Source organism: Zootoca vivipara, chromosome 5 (genome assembly GCF_963506605.1).
Source record: "Zootoca vivipara chromosome 5, rZooViv1.1, whole genome shotgun sequence".
Classification (NCBI taxonomy): Eukaryota; Metazoa; Chordata; class Lepidosauria; order Squamata; family Lacertidae; genus Zootoca; species Zootoca vivipara.
The window spans coordinates 36,037,452-36,061,022 of NC_083280.1; the positions used below are offsets into that span (position 1 = coordinate 36,037,452).

Sequence of the window (23,571 nt, forward strand, 5' to 3'; positions counted from 1 at the left end):
GACACAAATAGCATAAGGCTTGATGTGAAGTCAACTAGACATGTGCTGAAGTGCACCATTGCACATGTTGTTGCATGGACTACATTGGCTATCCCGATCCATATACTGTCATTGGTGAAAGGCACTGCTAGCCACAGAGTTCACATGGACCTCTAATGACAAAGATTTATCTAAACTACATACAGTACCTGATTCTTCAGAGGCAGTGCAGTGCCTTCAGGATGTAAGAACCTACCCACAGAGCCTCTTTCGTACCAGGTTTCAAACTCAGTTTGTTGGCCCTCATCCAGTCCACCACTGCATTCAGGCATAGGTCCAGGACTTGCACAGCCTTTCCTGATCCAGATGTTAAGGAGGAGTAGAGGATGTAGATGTTAAATAGCACTGGGGACCAAATTGTGCCTTGCAAAATCACATAACACAAGTGCAGGAGGCCATAGAACAGTGCTGTCCCACTGTTACACTCTGAACTCACCCATAGGAACAGTGGTACTGCAAGACATTGTCTCCTGTACTGATTCTGAACAGTTGATGTAGGAAGATATGGTCAGTGGGGTCAAAAACCACTGAGAGAGCAAGTAAGAGTAACAGGGTTGCATTTTCGTTGTCCCTCTTTTGAGGGTGACAAACGCTGATTCAATCATGAAACCAGGCCTGAACCCAGATTGAATTGAATCTAGACATTCAGTGTACTCAAACAACACTTGCCTGATGTACTTCATTTGATGGCAGAATTTGCATATTTAGATGTAGAGTTCTATCTAGACCTTTTGCAAAAAACTTTTTTTCTCAGTGGATAAAAAAATCTTTGACGTTATTTTTGAAGTTTGCATGAATAAATGCATTCATATAGTTGAAAGGAATTTCAAGTCATTCATTCTAATCTTTGCCCTCTAGCTTTATTATCTTGGGCAGATTTCATTCCATCTCCTCACTGAAACCTCCAGAAAGAGTTGTCATAAGTTTCTTGGGCAAGAGACTCTGTTTCACAAGTATTAGTATAAATGAATTTTCCCGTGATCCTTCCAAAAGGTGCTCTGCTATAACTACCATAGAACTCAGTGCTTTTTCTTCATTCGCTTCAGGAAACTTTCTTCCTTCTGCTACCTTTTCTGCTATATTTTTCACTGTCTATGTATAGACATTTTGAGGTTTATTCCTTTAACTAAAACATTTGTTTAACTGAAATGGGGGTGTAGGGAAGTATTGGTTTACAGGTGCTAGAATTATTTTCTCTGTGTGGCTTTATTTACTGCTGCAGTGTTTGCTTAATTATTTATCTAAGCTCTTTTTTCCTTGTTCAGATTTGGCTTGAGCCTATGAAACCTATATTTAAACAAATACGAAGTAAGTATATATACTATTTCTATTTGTGTTTCTTTCTAGAATTCTAGCAACTTTTTGGTGCTATTCTTAACATGGCCACATTTGGAAGATTAAGACAGGATATCTATGAGCTGTGTGCACCCACATGCAGCCCCTTTGCTGCCTCTTTGTGCAACCAGTGAAACCATCCAGGAAGCCACAGTTAATTGTAGCTTCCTGTTAAGTCTGAACTGAGAACTATGGTTCATGTCTCCCAGTAAGCCAGGATTTCGGAGCATACTTTTAACTGTGGTAAGGTGCATGCAGCTCATGCCTGTGCTACTTTATTAAGCCAGAATTTGATTGCCTGACTTTCCATATCCTGGTGCCCTCCAGAAGTTTTGGGCTACAGCTCTCATCATTCCCAGCTACCATGGTCAATGGTGAAGATGATAGGAATTGTAGTCCAAGACATATGAAAGACACTATGTTGGGGAAGACCGTTCTAGAGATTTGAAGCAAATGAAGATAATCTGTTTTGTATGACACACAGGTTCACTTAATCAATGGAATTGGAGAACATTCATATGGAAAACACAAAAGTGATTTTAAAGCAGCTTTACAAAATTACATTCCCACTAGCTCGTTCAGCAATTTAAATCAATAATAAAATGACTTGTATCAAAAATAAAAATACAACAAAAGTAAACAAAACATTTTAAAATGCACCTGTTCCACTGTTCCACAGATCAACATTTGTTTTCTGGCTGCAATTTCCTTAGAATTTGGATCACCTTAGGAGCTTCATGAGGTCCTATTTCAGTTTTTGATTATGCCCACTTCCCACATTCATTCAGCCCATTTTACTGTTCTTTGATATTCTTGTATTATTTTGGCTCCCAGTTTTGCCATAATCCCTTTAATCCCTTTCCTTCCACCATTTAGTAGTTTTCAACAGCTACCTACCACTGGCACTTTAGATAGTATAGGTTCTTCTCCTGTATTTCAGATCACCTGCTTAGGGTGTATATTACAACCATGTTTCAGAATTATGTTGGTATACTTCAGAGTTACTGTATTTAAGTTGAAATGTTCATGATCCATTCACTAAATGCCTAATTCCTATTACCTCACTTTTGAGAGTTGGCAATTGGTATTCAGATTCAGTGTTTCAGCTATAAAGGTAAAAGTTAATAGAATGCATTGGTTTTATTTTAGGACCAAAGAATGCATTGCTTCGTCTAGCAGTAAAGTTCTTTCCTCCTGACCCTGGTCAACTGCAAGAGGAGTATACCAGGTAAACAATGTGGCACTATTAATTCCACAATAATTTACAATGGAAATAGGAAAGAAAGATTAATATCTTTAAACTCAAGAGACCTGTGAATTCACTGCCAGAGTTTGTATGTGTGTGTAGCCTTGAATGAAAGCATGTTTTACCTGATCTAATCAAGTGGCAGTGACGCTGCTTCAGCTGTGTGCAAAGAGGATATACTTGGCAAGAATGTGGTCAAAATGTCCATGTTTAAAAATTGTCTCAAGAGATAAAGAACTTGTTTGGTTGCTTGGTGCAGTAGTTTCAGGTTCTAGTTACAGGTAGGTAGCCGTGTTGGTCTGAGTCGAATAAAAACTTAGTTGGTCTTTAAGGTGCTACTGAAGGAATTAGTTTCAGGTTGTTATCCTGACCTGTGCATATTTACATGGGAGTAAATCCCATTAAGTGAGGAGGAATTAAAGAACCTTTTAATGAGGGTGAAAGAGGAGAGCACAAAATATGGTCTGAAGCTCAACATCAAAAAAACCAAGATCATGGCCACTGGTCCCGTCACCTCCTGGCAAATAGAAGGCGAAGAAATGGAGGCAGTGAGAGATTTTACTTTCTTGGGTACCATGATCACTGCAGATGGTGACAGCAGTCATGAAATTAAGACGCCTGCTTCTTGGGAGAAAAGCAATGACAAACCTAGACAGCATCTTAAAAAGCAGAGATATCACCTTGCTGACAAAGGTCCGTATAGTTAAAGCTATGTATGGAAATGAGAGCTGGACCATAAAGAAGGCTGAGCGCTGAAGAATTGATGCTTTTGAATTATGGTGCTGGAGGAGGCTCTTGAGAGTCCTATGGACTGCAAGAAGATCAAACCTATCCATTCTGAAGGAAATCAGCCCTGAGTGCTCACTGGAAGGACAGATCGTGAAGCTGAGACTCCAATACTTTGGCCACCTCATGAGAAGAGAAGACTCCCTGGATGTTGGGAAAGATGGAGGGCACAAGGGGAAGGGGACGACAGAGGATGAGATGGTTGGACAGTGTTCTTGAAGCTACCAACATGAGTTTGACCAAACTGCGGGAGGCAGTGGAAGACAGGAGTGCCTGGCGTCCTCTGGTCCATGGGGTCACAAAGAGTCGGACACGACTAAAGAACAACAACAACAAATCCCATTAAACACAACAGGACTACTTCTGCATAAACATTTATAAGATTACACTGGTATGGTAGTTTACAAATACTAGGATTGGTTCTTCAGGGTAGCAAGTCATATTTCTGTTTGTTGCCTTTGGATGTTATGAATTTCAGTATTTTTTATCTGATCTTTCTCATTCTGTTCCCAACTGCTGTGCCATTTGGTTGTGTTCTCTTGTGATGCTTTGAGTTGAAAGTACCTATGAAATGGTGTCTCCTATGTTCTTACTGAGTCTCATTGAAGTCTTCCTCTTGCAGATCTACTCACTTCCAGCCCTTTCATACCTGTTTTTCTGCCAAATTGTGCCATTTGTGTTTCCTATATTGTCTACTTCAGTCCTACCTTTCCACCAGTGATTCTGTGCTTGTCAGTTTTTCTGTTCAGCTGCTGCTAAAACTACTTGCTGCCATTTTCTGTTGTTTGCACTCCTCCTTTCCTAAATGACTGCCGTCAATGGCTGCAGGGTATACTGGATATGTTGCTATATTTGAAAAAGTATCTATTACATAGTTTCTCCTAAGTCATAAGAAATGGGTGAGGATGCATGTTCTATCATGCTCTGTGGAGGATAGTACCTGAAGAAATAATAGCATTACAGTGGTACCTCGATTCCGAATGTCTCGACTTCCGAAGGTTTCAATTTCCGAAGTTGGCAAACCTGGAAGTCTTTTCGCCTCGTGCGCGTTCTGTGCCTGCGCAGAAGCGACGCACGCAATTGGCGCCTGCACAGAAGCGCAAAATCGCGCTTCGCGCATGCACAAAACGGGCGCTTCAGCAACTGAAGACTTTGACTTACGAAGAGCACCGCAGAACGGATCGCCTTCGTAAGTCAAGGTACCACTGTACAAAATGATTAATATAGATTTTGAAAGTCTTAAATATGTTGCTTAACTAGAAAGCTTTTTGGGGGTGGGTTCTTCAGGACACGAGTCAGTCACAGGGAAGCTAGTAGATAGAAAGGGTTGTAGGGTTGTGACGGTAGCAAGAGCTATAGCTGAACCTCAAAATTGAACAAGTCTTAGCCACATTTGATACAAAGCCTGCCAGTCTTAGAGGTAGTGCAGTTGTATGTTGCTTGGTGACAGCAGATATCTTGGCTAGCAACAGCTGGTGATCTGATGTGGTAGTAGTAAATGGCTGTCACTAAGTAGGCTGGCGGGATGAGGGGGAGGAGACAATGCTATATTACTACTCTTAGTTATCACTCAGACGTTGCCTTCAATGTCAGCATTGTGCATAAATGCAGCTACTAACTGGCCTGTAGTAGTCCTGCATGGGCCATTTTTCATTTCCTGCTTCTAAACAGCTAGTAAAATGGACAAAATATGATACTATAGCTTTTCCTTCCTTTAGGTATCTATTTGCTTTGCAAATCAAGAGAGATCTAGCTGAGGAACGCCTTATCTGCAATGACAATACAGCAGCACTCCTCATCTCTCACCTTCTGCAGTGTAAGTATCTAATGCCACTTATATATTGAGCACACAGATACAAAGAATCCATTCAGCTTCTCTACAGTTTCCTTCATCAGTACAGTGGAACCTCGGTTTACGAACACCTCGGGTTACGAACTTTCGGTTTACGAACCATCCTAACCCGGAAGTAAGTAACCCGAGGTTTCCAAGGTTTCTGAGACAGGGAGAGAAAGGAGGCTGCCCCGGTGTCCATCCAAGCCGGGCAGGAGAGCCCAGGAAGGCGCGCTGGCTGCGGCGAAGCCGAGGCCAGTCGGCTGCGAGGAGCCGAGGCGCGCCAAGGGGAGCCGGGCCCGGCGCTGCCTTACCCGCCATGCTGCTTGCTGCCCACCCGCTTCTTCTGATATTGTCCGTCATGGCCGCGGCGGCCGAGGAAGAGCGCCGGCGGGGAGGATCTCCCTTCGGACTACCGTACCAGCCTCGCCAGGCGCAGCCCAGCCCCTCCGCACTCTGATTGCAGCGGAGGTGTTGCCGAGGACGACCGGGCAGGCTGGGGGGTCGGCGGCGACGAAGGCAGGGCCAAGGCGCAGCAGCCGCCGGCGGCGTCGCCGAGAGAGCCGCAGCACAAAGTCAGCAAGAGAAAGGCGGCCGCCCCGGCGACCACCCAAGCCGGGCAGGAGAGCCCAGGAAGGCGCGCTGGCTGTGGCGAGGCCTCGGCCCGTCGGCTGCGAGGAGCCGAGGCACGTCGCGGTGCTTGCTTCCCATTCGCTTCATCTGCTGGATCGGCTGCAAGGGGATATTGTCGAACGCCGACATCCCCTTGCAGCCGGATCGGCTGCAAGGGGATGTTGTCGAATGCCGACAACATCCCCTTGCAGCCGGTCCGGCAGAAAAAGCGAATGGGAAGCAAGCACCGTGGCGCGCCTCGGCTGCTTGCTGTCAATCCGCTTCTTCTGACGGACCGGCTGCAAGGGGATGTTGTCGGGGCCGTGCCACCGACAACATCCCCTTGCAGCCGATCCGGCAGAAGAAGCGGGTGTACAGCAAGCACCGCGGCACGACTCGGCTTCTCACAGCAAAGGCGCGCCGCAGTGCTTGCTGTCAATCCGCTTCTTCTGACGGACCGGCTGCAAGGGGATGTTGTCGGGGCCGTGCCACCGACAACATCCCCTTGCAGCCGATCCGGCAGAAGAAGCGGGTGTACAGCAAGCACCGCGGCACGACTCGGCTCCTCACAGCAAAGGCATCGGCGCGATGCCCCAGCCTCCGGAAGGCATCGGAGCTGGGACTTCGCTCCAATGCCTTCCAGAGGCCAGGGAGCGTTTCCGTGACTGGGCTGTGCAGCCGCGAAAGTGGTCCCCGGCCTCCGGAAGGTATCGGAGCCGGGACTTCGCTCTGATGCCTTTGCGGAGGCCGGGGACCGCTTTCGCGGCTGCACAGCCCAGTTGCGGAAACGCTCCCCGGCCTCCGGAAGGCATCAGAGCCGGGACTTCGCTCCGATGCCTTTGCGGAGGCCGGGGACCGCTTTCGCGACACTGGCCTCCGCAAAGGCATCGGAGCGAAGTCCCGGCTCCGATGCCTTCTGGAGGCTGGGGCTTCACTACGATGCCTTTGCGGAGGCCCCCAGCCTCCGCAAAGGCATCGGAGCGAAGCAGTTAATCCGTTCTAGGGGGTGTTTTCCCCCCGTCTAGAACGGATTAATCAACTTCCCATTACTTTCAATGGGAAAGTTCGCTTCGGTTTATGAACACTTCGGTTTATGAACAGACTTCTGGAACCAATTGTGTTCGTAAACCGAGGTTCCACTGTAGTTATTTTGCTTCTTTGTCATCCAGCAGTTACAACAGCTTCCCTGGCTAGTTTCCTGCTTCTATTATAGTTGCTCCCAGAAGCCATTTTTGCTTAACTTAATTGATTAGCACTTGTGTTGCTCATTAACCATGCAAGCATCTACTATGACTTCTTTGGGCTCTTTTGAATCTGATATAAATACCATTTACAAAGGGGGGGGAACCATAGGAGGCATACATTCTGTTTGAATATCTGTTATCATGCTTTTAGTAAGCCTTCATACATTCTGAAGAATGTTCCCTTTTCTGTCTTATCAGCTTGCTTTTAGAAGTTTACTTTTTTTAAAAAAGTTACATGTGCCTATGTTGAATTTCCTAGGGAACTTAACTACTCACACATATGTTGATTCTGATAGCACAGGAACATTGAATTTTCCCTTTTCCCGACACCCCCTCCCCCAGGAAACAGATCAGTCTATTAGGTCTTACCAAAGTCCATTTTGTGAATCTGGTGGGTGCCAGTCATCAGGGTGATCATTTGAAAACTTTATAAAGGGGTACCAAATCTTGTCATTTGCATCCCATATGCTATTGAGAACCAATAGTTATTGTAAGATGAAGATACTTTCAAGGATCCATTTGCTAACTTTATGGAACAATTGCAATAGTGAAGCATTATTTTCTTTCAAATATATTTTTCTCTTCTATCACAGCTGAGTTAGGAGATTTTGATGAATCTGGGGACCGAGAGCATCTTAAAAACAACCGGTACTTTCCAAACCAAGAAAGACTGCAAGGAAAAATACTTGAATTTCACAGGAAGCACATGTAAGTGCAAATGGATGTTTAATTTCTGGTATTCAGCATAGAACTATTTGTTGCTGTTATTGATAAAATCAGCATGTCTATATCTCTCATTAACAGTAAGTTATTTCACCTATACCTTCGTAGTAATGCTAGAAGGAGAATTTAGTTATGTGTGTTGTGTTGGCTAGGTGACCTGTTGGTCCTAAAATCAAGAAAAATTGTCTGTGGCATGAAATTTGACTCCTATAATTTACTTCCAGAGTGGTATAATATGCCCAAATTTGAGAAGAATCCATTGACAAATGTCAGGACTACAACTGTTTAAAAATGTTGCTTTTAGAGGTTCCACATTTCTGACCATGTTCATGCTCAGTGCAAACAAACATATTAAATTCTTTCTTTTTATAGCTTAGACAGTGACAAAATAAAGGAAAAGGCAGAAGTCTTCGCCTCACTTTTCTTTTGAAAACCTTGTTTCTAAGTTCTATTTTTAAAAAAGTAGTGCAAATGCAAGGTTGTCCAGTACATACTCCACGGGGCTTTTGAGTACAGAAACAGAAAGGGGAAGTGCTAGCAAATCAGTTTATGCTTGATTGGCAGGTAGACCTTCCAGGGTGGAGTCTTATCCCAAAGGTGAAATATCTCACTCCACTGAGTAGGTTTGCAGCAGCAGTTGTAAATTAAGACTATAAGCTGGGCAACTTTCCCTCAAAGTAGGAGTTTGGTGTTGGTCCATTGATTTTCAGTGGGTCTACTTGGAGAATGACTTAGATGGATACAATCGTTACATTTATTTGATACTCTTCCTTATTGTATAGTCTTTTAGATGTGTGACTCTGAAACTGACCACATAATCATTTAATCTGTTCTTTTATTCTTTACAATGGTATTTGACAGGTTTTGAAGCTTTCTTGAATAGAATTGAAATTTAAGAAGAACCAATTTCATGGGGTTTAAGCATAATGTTTCCCTCAGTGTTTTCTCCTATAATATAGGATATCATTTTGAATCAAGATGGTGGAATAAACCTTTCAAAATAGCACTGATTTTAAACACTTCTTTCAAAACGGCACTGATTTTTTTGTTTCTTAGAATTCCCAAACACTGATTTTTTTGTTTCTTAGAATTCCCAAACTACCCCCTCCCTTCTACCAATTCTCTAAAAGTATTCTCTACTCCATCACTATTTCCCCTGCCATTAGCAAGTATATGACTGGAACTATGTTTTTCAATATTGCTTGGGCCTTATGAATGCCAATGTAGCAATTATACTTCGTTCACTTATGCAGTTTACAAATTAATGTGAAGTAATCCAGGTTAAAAGTGGCAGTATTGGCCAGTTAACAATGCCTAATGGCCTTTTCAAAGTATAGTATCTTATTACATTTATGTCAGTTTGACCCTGATTTATTGGTGAATATTGTAATAACGTTGAACTATTTATTGTCCATGCAAGGTCAGAACTTTTTTAAAAAACAACAACAAAAAAACCTAGACATCAACTGCAGGAATATATTTATTGTTGAGAAAATTCTGTAAATTGGCTGTTCACTGGTTGTAGGATGGCTAAGCGGTTTGATCTGCTTAGCAGATAACAAAATTAGACCAGATTGTTTTCAGGCCAGTCTGTGAGGCTTAGTCGACTGAAAACAACTGAAGATAATTACTCACTGTGCTTTACCCTTGTAAACATTTGCTTGCATAGGGTAAATCACTTGGCATAATTACTGGTTTTTCTCACTTCAGAAATAAAGTACTGTATCTTCTCTAGGTGGAAAAGGTTATTTAAGAACGTTGATCAGTTTTTTTAGGCAAACATTTATTCAGGGATTTCTTCTGGTCACTAGCACAGCATAGAAATGTTGACCATTTTAATCTGTAATAAATATCTCTATAATCTGTGTGCATGAGCCTGTGGCTTACATGCCCCCTTCTCCACTTTTTTGTGATGGAGGAGATACGGGGTAGAAGGCAACAAGCAATCTGTAACAGACTTGACTGTTGATCCCCAAACAGGCAGAAGACTAAGAGGAACCACAGCTTGGGGGGAGTGTTTGCATTTTCAGGACTGATACTACCCAAGGTGTTAGTGAATTGACCTAGCATGTCGCAGAGGGTGCTAACACCACTTGCACACAACTGTGGCACATCCACACCATACATTTAAAACACAATCAGTGCACATTTAAAGCATATAATGTCCCCCAAAGAATCCTGGGAATCGAAGTTTGTTAAAGGTGCTGGGAATTGTAGCTCTGTGAGGGGGAAACTGCAGGATTCTTTGGGTGAAATCATGTGCTTTGAATGTGTGTTAGATACAGTGGTACCTCGGTTTATGAACACAATTGGTTCCGGAAGTCTGTTCATAAACTGAAGCGTCCACGGGGTACTTAAACTGAAGCGTTCATAAACTGAAGCAAACTTTCCCATTGAAAATAATGGAAAGTGGATTAATCCGTTCCAGATGGGTCCGTGGAGTACTTAAACTGAAGCGTTCATAAACTGAAGCATGGGTGTAATTGGTTCCGGAAGTCTGTTCATAAACTGAAGCGTTCATAAACTGAAGCAAACTTTCCCATTGAAAGTAATGGAAAATGAATTAATCCGTTCCAGATGGGTCCGCAGTGTTCATAAACCGAAAATTCATAAACAGAGGTGTTCATAAACCGAGGTTCCACTGTATTCTTTAAATTCATAATGGGGATCTGCCCTTGTACTAGGATAATACAATCATTTTAATTCATAAGACAGACTTAAGGGCAACTGTTAAGGATTGACACCTATCAACTGCAGATAATGGGTGGGTATGAGAACCACCAGGAGCCAGTTGTCTATATACAAAGACACAGTCAACTGATGCTATTGTAGTGCATCTGTCTTGAACATTGCAAAGCCATGGGACCAATTGGGCTTGCCTACTTACTGACTTGCTCTCATGTTTTCAAATAAAGACAGAGAGATTAGATGTTGGCGTATCCTCTTTTACAAAATTATGGAATACATAGCTTTTCACATTTAAAATTATGAAATAACAAAGGGCATTTTAAGGATACGCTAGTTTTAAAGAATAATTAAGTGTCTCTGAGTCTGATTATGACTTCAACTAGATTGCCATTTGCTCTTCCATTTGTGGTATCTCGACTTCTGAATGCCATGACTTCCGAAGGTTTCGACTTAACGTAGTCGGCAAACCCGGAAGTATTTTCGTCGTGCGCGCGTTCTGCGCCTGCGCAGAAGTGCAAAATTGAAAATTGCGCTTCGCGCATGCGCAAAATGGATGCTTCGACATCCGAAGGTTTTGACTTATGAAGAGCACTGTGGAACAGATCGCCTTCGTAAGTCGAGGTGCCACTGTATTTTTATGCTAGTTGGTTTTTCTCTTTTGGTCTGTCAGAGTGAAACTGAATAACTCTGAAGCTTAGTGACTGCTTACCGTGTTTCTCATATTATAAGACATGTCTTATATTTATTTTTTCCTCAAAAAAACACACTATGGCTTATTTTCAAGGGATGTCTTATTTTTTTCCTCCTCCTCCTGCCACGGCCGGCATTGCTGCTGCACCTATCACTATGTCTTATTTTCGGGGTATGGCTTATATTCCTCGAATGCTTAAAAATCCTGCTATGGCTTATTTTATGGGTATGTCTTAAAATATGAGAAACAGGGTACTAATATGGATATGATCTCATTAAACTTGTTGAACTGTATTAGAGTCTTTTTCCTGTTTCATAGCTTTGGATAGTGTTATAAGTAATTAATAATATTTTCAATTTTGGTAACACAGGGGCCAAACTCCAGCTGAATCAGATTTCCAGGTGCTTGAAATAGCTCGGAAGTTGGAAATGTATGGCATGAGATTTCACCTGGCATCTGACCGTGAGGGAACAAAAATTAATCTGGCTGTATCGAACATGGGCGTACTGGTATTCCAGGTAGGAAAGCAGTATTTAAAGTGAGAAGCTTTTTGTAGTTATGCAGACAGAAGACTTTAAATCCCGAGGATAGACCCATATGCCTGCTTTAGAGCATGTAGCAATTGATTCTGAATGAATGGCTACTACATCCTTGCCATGACAGTCTTTGCAGTCTCAACAGACAATTTGATGTTTGCAGATACCTTTGTGGCAGCAGCACTCTTCATCAAACCCAGATGGGATCAGTAGGGCACCATTGCAGCAGCTTCTTCTTTGAGACTAATGGGAGTGTTTGTGATACTGCCTTCATTATGCTGGCTTGGGCTGATGTTGTAGTCCAAATGTAGTAGTAGTTGTTGTAATAAATCTGTTACCCACCTTTCACCAGTAGGTCCTAGGGCATGTTACAACAATTTAACTTTCAGAATTAAAAACAGTTAAAACAGGTTGCAATCACAGGAATAGTGTGGATCCTGAAAAGACGTATCTCAGATGTCAAAGGTAGAGTAGCAAGATCAGGGAGGGCTGCTTTCAGAACTAGAAGTTCTTTTAACAGTCTTGTTGTTTTAAATTATCAGTTATCTGATCCAGACGATATGATTTACTGTAGATAGAAAAAAGGTTTGATAGTCTATAATTTACGTTCTGTTTAAAACCGGTGTATAATATACCTCAGTTATTTTATATTGAATTGAACACAGGGTAATACAAAAATCAATACTTTCAACTGGTCCAAAGTCCGAAAAATAAGCTTCAAAAGAAAACGATTCCTTATCAAGCTTCATCCAGAAGTTCATGTAAGTACTTGCATGATAATGTCACTTCTACAGTTTCAATCATGACTCAAATATGAAATGATGTTCATGCAGTATTCAGTACTGTTAATGCCATTCATTCATCGGTAATAGCACTACAATAAAAGCATTCTAGTAAAATCCATATTTCATTAAAGTCTGAATTTCTCTTGTATTTCTAAAATTAATTTATTATTTAAGTTTATTTATCTTCTGACTTGTCTTTCAAAGGAGCCCATCTGCGCAAAAAAAAGTTAAAAAGAGGTCCTAACACTTGTAAAAGTTGGGAACCACTGCTCTAGAGCATGTTCTTGAGGCCTACATTGAACCATGATATTAAAAAATATGACCCTGGACCCTAAACTATGTATTTTGTCTATTTTTAGAAAGGTGATGTGGATCTTATATGTAAACAGTTAATTGTATAATTTGTAGCCACTTGATTAGTTATTACACAGGGCTGGAAAGATGTTTCATGATGTACCCTAGATAACTAGTTCAAGAATCCTACATTCATTGCTATCTCAGAAAAAATGATGGGGCATTTGACCCATTGAGAGTGATTTTGATCCTTCTGATTTCACCTCTGGAGGTTATTTATGGAGGGAGGTTATTGAGTTGTACTTGTTTTTATTTTGATTATGTATTCTGTGTTTTTATATTGTGACTTTATCCTGTGAACTGCCCTGAGACCTGCGGGTATAGGAATTATTATTATTGACATCCTAGTCACATGGGTTGCAAATCCCTTTGAAATATGTTTTTATTGGGTGGCTTCTATAGACAGGCAAGACCTTTTTATTTATTCCTGTTTCCTTCATTGTACAATGTAAGTTGTGTTTTTATACCCCGTTTATAATTTTATAATTGAATCCATTATAATCACTCCTGATTTTTTCTCCTTGTCTATATTATTTGTTGTTAATTTTTGTTTTTCTCTTCACTTCTATCTGTTTCTGTTGAATAAAGTTTTATTAAATATTTTCTCATTGTAACCTTAAATGAGCAGAGGTAGCATGACAAAGTCCCATTTTGTGTTTCATTTCTAGGGTCCATATCAAGACACTCTGGAGTTTCTTTTGGGAAGTAGAGACGAGTGCAAGAACTTCTGGAAAATATGTGTTGAATATCACACTTTCTTCAGGCTATTTGATCAGCCAAAACCAAAGTCAAAAGCAGTCTTTTTCAGCAGAGGGTCATCTTTCAGATACAGGTATGATATAACCCAGTTCATTTTGATCCAGGAAAATGGAAGCAAGAAAAACTTCGGAAGTAATTCCTTTTAAATTAAAGGTTTAGGATCTTTATTTCTTGAGTACAAGAAGCCCAGGATTTTATGTACTTTTCCTGGATATTTTTTGTAACATTCATATTCATTTCTTCGCAGTGGGCGTACACAGAAACAATTGGTGGATTATGTTAAAGAAAGTGGGTTGAAAAAAATCCCATATGAAAGGTAACAAGCTCTTTTATATAAGCAAAGAGTCTTTAATGTTCTTATTTTGTATCTTCCTTAGTCTAGTCTACAATAATGAAAGTCCTTTTTTCCCTAGAGATTTTAAACTGTTAAAGTATTATTGTTTTCTGGAGTTTTGTCAGCTTCAGAATTTGACATTTTTATATTCCAAATTTAATTAATTAAAATGTTAAATACTTGACACTGGGAATTATGTTGAGTAGGAAGGAGCTGCAATTGACAAACTATTTAACATGTTTCAAATTCAAAAAAGTGATTTGATTGAATGGTATGGATATATGTTGGCTTAATCTTCACTTTTGCTTCACATAGTGCCAACTAGAGACATGGAGTCTTTTTTTTTGTTCCAATGTTGTAAACCATCTTGCATTTGTTCATTGTTATACTTACCAGATGGTATCCAGAGCTTCCCTTCTGCTGACAAAAAGCATCTGTCAGCAGAACAGGGAGGGAGGTGATTTCTGGTCATTCTTCTTCCATGCTGTAGCCCCTTGCACCCCAAAATTGGCTATTGAGAGTTTGGAGAGGTGTATCAGATCTTGAGCATCTGGACCACATGAATAAACATTTTAAGCATTTTTTTGAATGTTAAAAATGTGTCCTGTCCTGGATTTGTATTTTAATATTTGTGTTAAAACTTACAGAATATGGAAATACATTTTTGCAGCTTTCCCCTCTCTCTAGTTAAAACTATAATTTGCAGTCACTGCATCTAACAGATAAAACTATCCATGAATGACAAAATTCTGAGGCTCGTTGATTTATTACTATTAATCTTTATCACACTTAACAGTCTTATGAAGTAGGTTATGTTTCAGGAATAGCTTCTTACTGAAGGCCCCCTGTTTGCTTTCTGTATATAGCTAATGAAGTGATCAGGGTATCACAGCATATTCTTTCTTTACAGGAGGCATAGTAAAACTAGAATGTCTGCTCACACCTTGCATGCTGATACACCCAAACAGGTTAGTCTTGATATTAACCTGTTTTGAATTATCAGAAAGATTATGAATCTCAGTCTTTTCATTCTAAAGCATGAATGATGTCTGCATTTAAAATTCTATATATTTTCAATCATTGCTCTGTTCAGCCTTGTCCAATTCTGGTAAGGTAAAGGTAAAGGGATCCCTGACCATTAGGTCCAGTCATGACCAACTGTGGGGTTGCTGCGCTCATCTCACATTATTGGCTGAGGGAGCCAGTGTACAGCTTCCAGGTCATGTGGCCAGCATGACAAAGCCGCTTCTGGCGAACCAGAGCAGCACACAGAAACACCGTTTACCTACCCGCTGTAGCTGTACCTTTTTATCCACTTGCACTTTGACGTGCTTTCAAACTGCTAGGAACTGGAACCGAGCAACGGGAGCTCACCCCGTCGCGGGGATTCGAACCGCCAACCTTCTGATCAGCAAGCCCTAGGCTCTGTGGTTTAACCCACAACGCCACACGCGTCCCCCAATTCTGGTGGTAATGTTAAATATGTGTGTACTGTTGAAGCAACTTCAGAGTTTTTCAGCTTGTACAGGAAAACAATTATTAGCTTTTTTTCTCTTGAATGGCAGACCTCCATGTCATATAGCAAACTGCATATAAAACCTACTTGCAAAAGAAATTTGCTACATGGAATGTATATGGGTGGGTGGGGTCGCCGTTCTAAAACCATGAATCTTATTTTGGGCACATGGAACAGTGCAGTTCTTTGGATCCAGATCAATATTTGATCCTAAATAATTCATATGTCTTTATCAACCAGGAGCCTATAGTTCATTATCAATATGATTTACCAGTGTATAGCAAATAAATCTCCTTACTGCTGCAATAACTAAAACTTTTCTATAGATGCCATTTCAGAGTGTCAAGATTGCATGCATAATTACTGTTACAGTTAACACAGTCATATAATGAATCAACTTTCTCTGGTCCCAAATCCAGAATTCTAAACCAGCATAATCTCATGTAGACATTAGAAGGAAGAGTTATCTGTAAGAAACCCAGGGCCAGTTTTCTTCATTCATCTACTCTGAACATTATATTTGGAAACACCATTAGCCATACTATGAAGAGTTTATTCATCTTCCATTTCATATAATAAAGATACATCACCTCATGATAATTCCCTCTGCCATTTTATAAAGACCAAACAGGGCCAGTTCTACATAAAAGAGTAAAGGAAGGAATGCAAAACAGACATGAAATATCTATAGAAACCAGTGAGAGATCAATACTATCTGCCTATGTATAATAGTCACATACTGAATTTATCCCTCCACCATATCTGAAGAAATAGGCTTTCAAAGCTCAAGACTCAATGAAATGGTTACCTTTAAAAAGTTGGCACAATATGCTTTTTTCTAAAATTAATACAAATCATGGATGACTGAACACTTGACCCAGATTTAAAATGCCATAGATAGAGCAGAGGGCACTGATTCACCCACCTTTGTCATGTGGTAGTGTCTCTCACACTGAAAACGGGCAAGGATGAGTCCCACAGTCTTCACAATCAAGTCGTCTCGGTAAAATTCATGAACTTATAAACATGTTTATCTGTCAATTCAAGTGGACATGGTTAGATATATCCTAAAACAGATTCTCTAACAGCTTCCTCTCTTGTTTTTCTCCTCAGAGTGCCTCATTTACAGAAGGATTAAGAACCCCTGGGCCTAATGCATGTACATATGCCTCCTTCCATTCGGATAATGTGTTAGCCACAAACATTGCCAGCTTGCCCACTTTCACAGAGAGCAATCCTTTCTTTTTGGAGCCCAGAATATCCCATACAAGGAGCTTGGCCGCAGAAGCAAATAGTGGGACATCAGAAGAAACTGGGAAGAAAGTGATACAGCAGCCTGGATCACCAGTACTCCAGTCATTCCAAGGTGTTGGGCTTTGTAAAGTTGCAGAAAACTGCACCCCCACTTGTACTGATGTTGAGAGTAGTTGTGGTTTAGGTGTAGCAGTAGAAGGTAGGATTACTTGTAAAAATGACAATTATGTGGATGACTTTACCACAGGTATGGCCATTGCTGCTAAACAGCATCTGCCTCAAGGTAGGGGTGCCTCACTTGTAAAACTGGTTAGCTCCCAGCTTCAGGTTTCAGAAGAGTTCATTGATGATGATCCAGCAGAAATTTCCTTTTTTGCTGGAGGTTCTGAAGCATTTTCCTATTTGTATGATGGTTTAGATTTGCAGGAGTCAGATTTAACTAATTGTCTCTCAGATTCACCTGCTTTAACTAAAGAAATTCTGCAAAGAAATATGATGTCTTCTCAGTCAAGTCCTGATAGGTGTTCCATAGAAGCAGTAGATATGAACATGGACCATGAGTTTGAATTTGAAGGAGAGAGTGATTTCAATGGGAATGAACAGCCATCAGATACCTCGGAATTATTTGAAGTTAAAGCTCAGGCAAGCAGAATGCAAAGTCTTCTGAGTCCTTCTGAAACTAGTTCACTAATTAACAACCGTTCTGAAAGTAGTTCTCTCAACAATTTGACATTAAATGGTATGCCATTTTTGCACACTTATAGCTCTGCTAATCACTCTGAAGCTAGTTCAATGGTGAATTTTCCGGCATATTCAGTTCGCTCTGAGTCAAGTTCAGCTTTTCAGTTCACTGACATTATTGACCAGTTGGAACAGCTGAGCTATCCACCTACCACTACAGAAGACTCTAGTAGCACTGATGACTCATGGGATTCAGAAACTGCAGCCCCATTAGACATAAACCTCTTTTTCAGCAACTCCTTTGCTGAGGCTACTAGAGAGAATTTCACTCTTGATTTTCAGAATAATCTTAAGAATCTCACCCAGGAAGATAAAACAGAAGATACACACACAAGCCATTAGTATTTTGGTTGATATTGCGCTAATTTATGCTTTCGGGAATCTGGTTTTGAAAGAGAAAAGATAATGTAGATTGTTTCTGACGTGGTTCATTCTAGTGTTTGGATTTCAAATTCATGTCCTTTTTAAAAATCCTTATCCCAATTTTTCTCAAGCCATCATAAATTAGTTGCTACTTTGAAGTGTAGATGTCAGTGGTGCAGACTAGCCATTATAATTTTTCTAATGTTTTGTACTATGCCTTTTTATCACCCAGCAATTGTTTAAACCAGGCACCCCCAAATTGCCGCCCTCCAGATGTTATGGCCTACAACTCCAATGATCCCTAGCTAACAGGACCAGTAGTCGGGGAAGATGGGAATTGTAGTCCAAAACATCTGGAGGGCTGAAGTTTTGGGATGCCTGGTTTAAACCATCTGTGGTGAAGGTCACTGCACCTTATGGATGCACGGCGTCACTGAATTTTGAACTTAAGTACACTTTGCAAATAACAAACTATCTACAAAGCACCGTTGCTGATGAGCAGTAAATGTCTTGAATGGCCATTGCCATATTTTGTGCTTCCTTGTTGGTGTTTTGTTACTGTAGAATTTTAACTCCTTACTCTGCAGAAACAAGCCTATAACACAGGGATAGGGAACTTGTGGTCCTCCATATGCTGTTGGACTACAAATCACATCATGCATGATTATTGGCCATGGAACAGCATCTGGAGGGCCACAGGTTCTCCACCCCTGCTGTAACTTAACCGAATCAATATGAAAGGTTTGCTTGAGCTTTTATTTGAAGATGGTACTACTTCAAGGAAATGATCTTATTATTGTTAGACTATGAATATACAAGTGGTATTGCAAGACTATATTATGGCGGTAAGAGAGTTGGCAAACCTGGTTCTCTCAGGTCTCCTGATAGACATTGAAGAATGTATTTAGGTTGCAAAGCAGGAAAGCAAACCTTGTACAGGAAATAAACTAAAATACTGTTAGGGCTGTGTCTGAAAGGATTATATCTTGAGTTAATTAAATAGGCTTGTGTATCTTTCCATTATAATTTCCTAATTATACCTGTGTGAAAGGGAAGATTGTGCAATATATGAACTTCACCAGATTTTCTGTGGTAGTGGTAGGGAACCAGGCACATCTGGTTTGTATACTCTGTGTGTTTTCACTGTGGATTTCCTATCATACTTTAAAAAAACCACTTTCATAATCCTCCTGACCAAATTCTTATTAGGCTGATTTTATCAGAGTGCAGCTCAGCATAATGGAGCAATTGCCTTCAGGCTGCCAATTAGTTTGCTTTTTGTTCTGAGTCTTTCCACATACTGTACAAGATTCACTTTCACTAGTTTATCATACCTGTAGTGATATGCTCCATGTGCCTGAAATTGTTATATCAGCAAGAATTTATACTAGTTGTGATAGTAGCACATTAAATAATACATACAGTAAACCCACAATTTAACCCGGGGGTTACGCTCCAAGGATCGTGCCTAAAGCCAAATCACATAAAGTCAAAACACACTGGGTTCAAATGCGGGTGGGATTGCCAAAGTCTTTCCCCCAGGACATCCCTTCCATTTTTAAAGAAAGTTGTTTTCTTGTTTTGTTTTTTGTTTTGGCCAAACACAAGGCTGAATGTGCACAAGTTGCTGGCTTACTGTACCATGGAATGCAATCTTTCGATACCATATTTTTTTAAAAATCTGACATCTCTGCCCCTCTAGTTTTTCAGAGAAGTACCAGGACTCTGTAGGGCCAGGTTGTACTTCATGTGGGTATCTGGAGAATATCTGCAACTTGGGTTTTCATAGTCTATATTTACCTTGGATTTTAAGTATTGCTTTGCTTATTCTAAAGCTATGACGGTAATGCCATAAAGTTATATTACTAGATTAAAGTGCCCCCCCTTTCCCAACCATAATTCAGAAAGGAATTTGCTTATGTAAGATTTTAAAGTTAAGAATGCATGCACCTTTGCTGATACAGGCTAGGAGTGCTAAAATTAGATATTGGTCATGATCAATGACTGGTGGTACATGCCGAGATTGTACAAATAACCTCGGTTAGTAAATGGTAATATGAGGTACCGGTAATTGTATTTCTTCTCAGAAACAACATATCTATGGCAATCCACTTCTGAACTCTTGGCACAGTACAGTACAGCTAATTTCCTGTTAAAGCTTCCTATTGAATAGATCAGTTCAGTTACTGAAATAAAACATTTTCCTTTCCATTTGGAGCATTGCACACAACCACATTTTATTCAAGACCATCATAATTAAATACAAGATTGGTCAAATGCAGGTGCATTTTCTAGAAGTGCCTGTTAACTTCCCCAGAGGCTTTTCTAGTAGCTGTTGTTCTTAAATATGTTGTATGTTTTGAAATCAAGTAAAATTTTCAGGATTTGTTTGGACTCCGTGCCCTTCTGTTTTGTAAGTACAGTCATACCTCTGTTTGCGACTGATTGGTTTGTGACCACCGCGGACCTGGAAGTGCTTACATCCGGCTTCCGCGGTGCGCGGATGCACAGAAGCGATCTGTGCAGAGCGCGCATGCGCAGAAGCGCTCTATCAGTGCTTCGCGCACACGCAGAAGAGCCCCTCAGTTTACGACGAACTCAGGAAGCTACCAGCTCCCCGGAACGAATTGTGGTCGCAAACCGAGGTATAACTACTTGCCTCCCTATGAATGTCTTAATATTTTTTTAAAAAACCTTTTTAACAACAACATAGTTTTTCTGTTTAAAACACATCAAATTGCCTTCATTCCCAATATGAGATTGTTCCTGAACTCTCATACTTTTTAGGTAAGTCTGAACTTGTTATTTATTCTTAGTGAAATATAGGTAAAAATAAATTTCACAATACCGTATTCAGCTTCTGTTTATCTCCAAGCTGTGAAGTTATGGATTGACAAGGTTATGTTGATTGAAGTTGGGACTGATATGCATAGCAGAAAGGAAATGTGTTGGATCCGCTGGTTAGTTTCCAGTAGTTTTTTTTATATAAAAAAAATAAAGAATTCAGAATGTGGGCAATGGAGGGCTGATCTAGAAGTCGTAAGGAACCAGAGGTTTGCTCTGCCTCTTGATTGCAAACCTCACAGAAGACCTTGGGCTTGTGTGTAGAAATAGTTCCCTTTTTATTATACTCCAAGGGGAGATCTCTTGCACTTTGTTAGTTCTCATAGTGTATTCTATTTTCTTCTGAGAAACTTGTCATAGTTCAAGTCTGTTTTGTTCAGTATTAAACCATCCATGCTACAGAAGATGAACATTTTTGTTTACCCTAGTCATATCTTGTGGTATCGTTAATTTTGCTAGTTTTATTATTATTTTCACTGTTTTGCTCATTTCCCGCTTCTGTTAGTACAAATCTAGTTGTTGGTAGAAAAACTTGCCTAGAATTCCAGTTTTTAAAATAAATGTGCATGTGTGTTGCAGATTATAGCAAGTAGCAGCTGATTGCCTCGGGGTCAACAAGCAGGTGGGGAGCAAATTCACAAATGAATGTTCCTCTGACATTAAGATACAGGGGAAATAAAAAATCTGTACATAATAGGTAGCTTTTTTCATAGTTGCAGAAACATCCATGCAAGTGAGTTTGCTCCGTTGTACACTGATAAAGTATTTGACTGCACTTTATGGTACATGGGTATGTAGTATTAAATACTTCAGATTTTAATCAGATATACTCAAAGCATTATTTACTGACATTATTATAGGTTTGTAATCATTCTGCATTTAAACATATTTATTTTGACCCAATAAAAAATAAAGGATGACTTGATTGATGGAATATGGTTGAATGCTGTAGCTTGACAACCATATACAGTTAAGCTTTGGCAGAGCTGTCCACACATAATTTATAATGAGCTCCCGTTGCTCACTCCCTGCTCCTGCCAACCTAGCAGTTTGAAAGCACGTCAAAGTGCAAGTAGATAAATAGGTACCGCTACAGCAGGAAGGTAAATGGCGTTTCTGTGTGCTGCTCTGCTTCGCCAGAAGTGGCTTTGTCATGCTGGCCACATGACCCGGAAGCTGTACGCCGGCTCCCTCGGCCAATAACGTGAGATGAGTGCCACAACCACAGAGTCGGTCACGACTGGACCTAATGGTCAAGGGTCCCTTTACCTTTATCCATTGTAGAATTAGGTATATAATTTGCTATTAAAGCAATTTCTTTTTCTAATAATTATTTACCACTTGACATGAGTAGTGACATGCTTATTTTGAAATCTGGTTCACTTTTAAATTCAGTTTACTAACCTTAAAAGACTAATGAAATTCCTATCAGATATATTCTTATGGATGGTGTGTGTGTTAAGCCTTTAGAAGAGCATTAATTAAAAACCTGTTGGTAATTCATTCCCATTATTGTCATTTTGCCGAGTTTTAAGCTTTCAGGTATTACATGCATTAGTTAGACTTTCATTGCAAATGTGTCAGTACTGATTCTTACAATGGTCACTTATTTTTAATATTCAATTTCCCACCCAATTAATGCAGTATATATACTTGTATGCACATGCTGAATAAATTAATATTGTGAGCTTTTTGCAGCTCTTCATGCTTAACTTCAGCTAAATATCTTACTCCTTGTTTGTGAAATTTTAGGGGGTTCATCCACTTAATGAAGAATTTGATTTTCAATTGTTCATCAGTAATTAACATTGGTATGAGTGAGATCATAAGAAACAGTTTGCCATATTTAGGACCAAGTCATAGCTTTAGTATGTGGAGCACATAAAAAATACAGATTCTCTGTATTGGCAACCGACTGCAAAGGTTCAGAACATACTGGGCATACATATAGTAAAGCTTTATGTTTCAAATGATTTGTGCCTTAGTATTATCCGTTTCTTAGTACAATGATACATATTCAGGGGGGGGGACTACATTTATTGGACTGGAATTCCTTACTACAACTTTTTGATCATGATCATTTTTATACTCCAGATGTTTGTTTTATACTTTTTTGTTTTCTGTTGAAATTATTGATGATATATCTACAAATTTGTACTAATTTGAAATTGTTTATGCAATAAAATGAAGAAGTATTTGATATGAATGATAAATTTGCTTTTACCTTTCATTAACAGTTTTTTTTAAAGGCATACTATATTATTTTGTAAGGCTGCCTTACTTTAGAAGTGTAGTTGGCTCTTTATAATCCAACAATTTATTCTGGAATACAACAGCGAATTTATCTTGAACCATTTTTACTGTTCTTTCTTTAAAACAAGCTGGCCATGATCATAAGTTGTTGTTTTAGTGTTACATATTCTATATACTGTAAATCTATAGTATAAATTATATACACAAACACAACTAAAAATGTACTTGGCTTGTTTCAGGCAGATTAGTCCGTGAAGATGACCAACATTTAACTTGCAGGATAGGCCATGAAAGATCTAAGTAGCCTATGCAGATTAAGGAGTTCGACATATCCAAATATTTTATGGTCTCTCTTGTTTAAAGCTGCTCCTTCATTATCCATACTTGATTAGCCTTTTTGTTTGAAAATATTGCTTTAATTTGCACACTGAGCTACATACAGCTGGACCCCTTACGTACAAGAAACCACCTGGGATTTGGGATCAAAAATCCTCAAAACTTGCTATAAAAAATATTTTTTCAACAATTTTGACATTTTCATATCTTTCTCATTTCTTTGTTTTATAACTGTACTAATGTACAGACAGAAAGTTCCTACAAAACACATTCAAGTGTCCTGTGACCCGCTATTTAGTAC

The 23,571-nt window shown here is 39.9% G+C and overlaps 1 protein-coding gene across 2 annotated transcripts in view; it reads left to right on the forward strand.

Moving 5' to 3' along the window:
* The window catches only part of FARP2 (FERM, ARH/RhoGEF and pleckstrin domain protein 2), a 62,765-nt gene that overhangs the window by 14,951 nt on the left and 24,243 nt on the right, over positions 1 to 23,571 (forward strand). For both annotated transcript variants that reach the window (XM_035133926.2, XM_035133929.2), the window contains exons 4-13: positions 1,305 to 1,347; positions 2,524 to 2,602; positions 5,125 to 5,222; positions 7,687 to 7,801; positions 11,566 to 11,713; positions 12,397 to 12,492; positions 13,539 to 13,702; positions 13,877 to 13,945; positions 14,874 to 14,931; positions 16,593 to 16,845. In XM_035133926.2, coding sequence (XP_034989817.1) covers positions 1,305 to 1,347; positions 2,524 to 2,602; positions 5,125 to 5,222; positions 7,687 to 7,801; positions 11,566 to 11,713; positions 12,397 to 12,492; positions 13,539 to 13,702; positions 13,877 to 13,945; positions 14,874 to 14,931; positions 16,593 to 16,845 — 1,123 coding nt within the window. The remainder of the gene's footprint in view (positions 1 to 1,304; positions 1,348 to 2,523; positions 2,603 to 5,124; positions 5,223 to 7,686; positions 7,802 to 11,565; positions 11,714 to 12,396; positions 12,493 to 13,538; positions 13,703 to 13,876; positions 13,946 to 14,873; positions 14,932 to 16,592; positions 16,846 to 23,571) is intronic.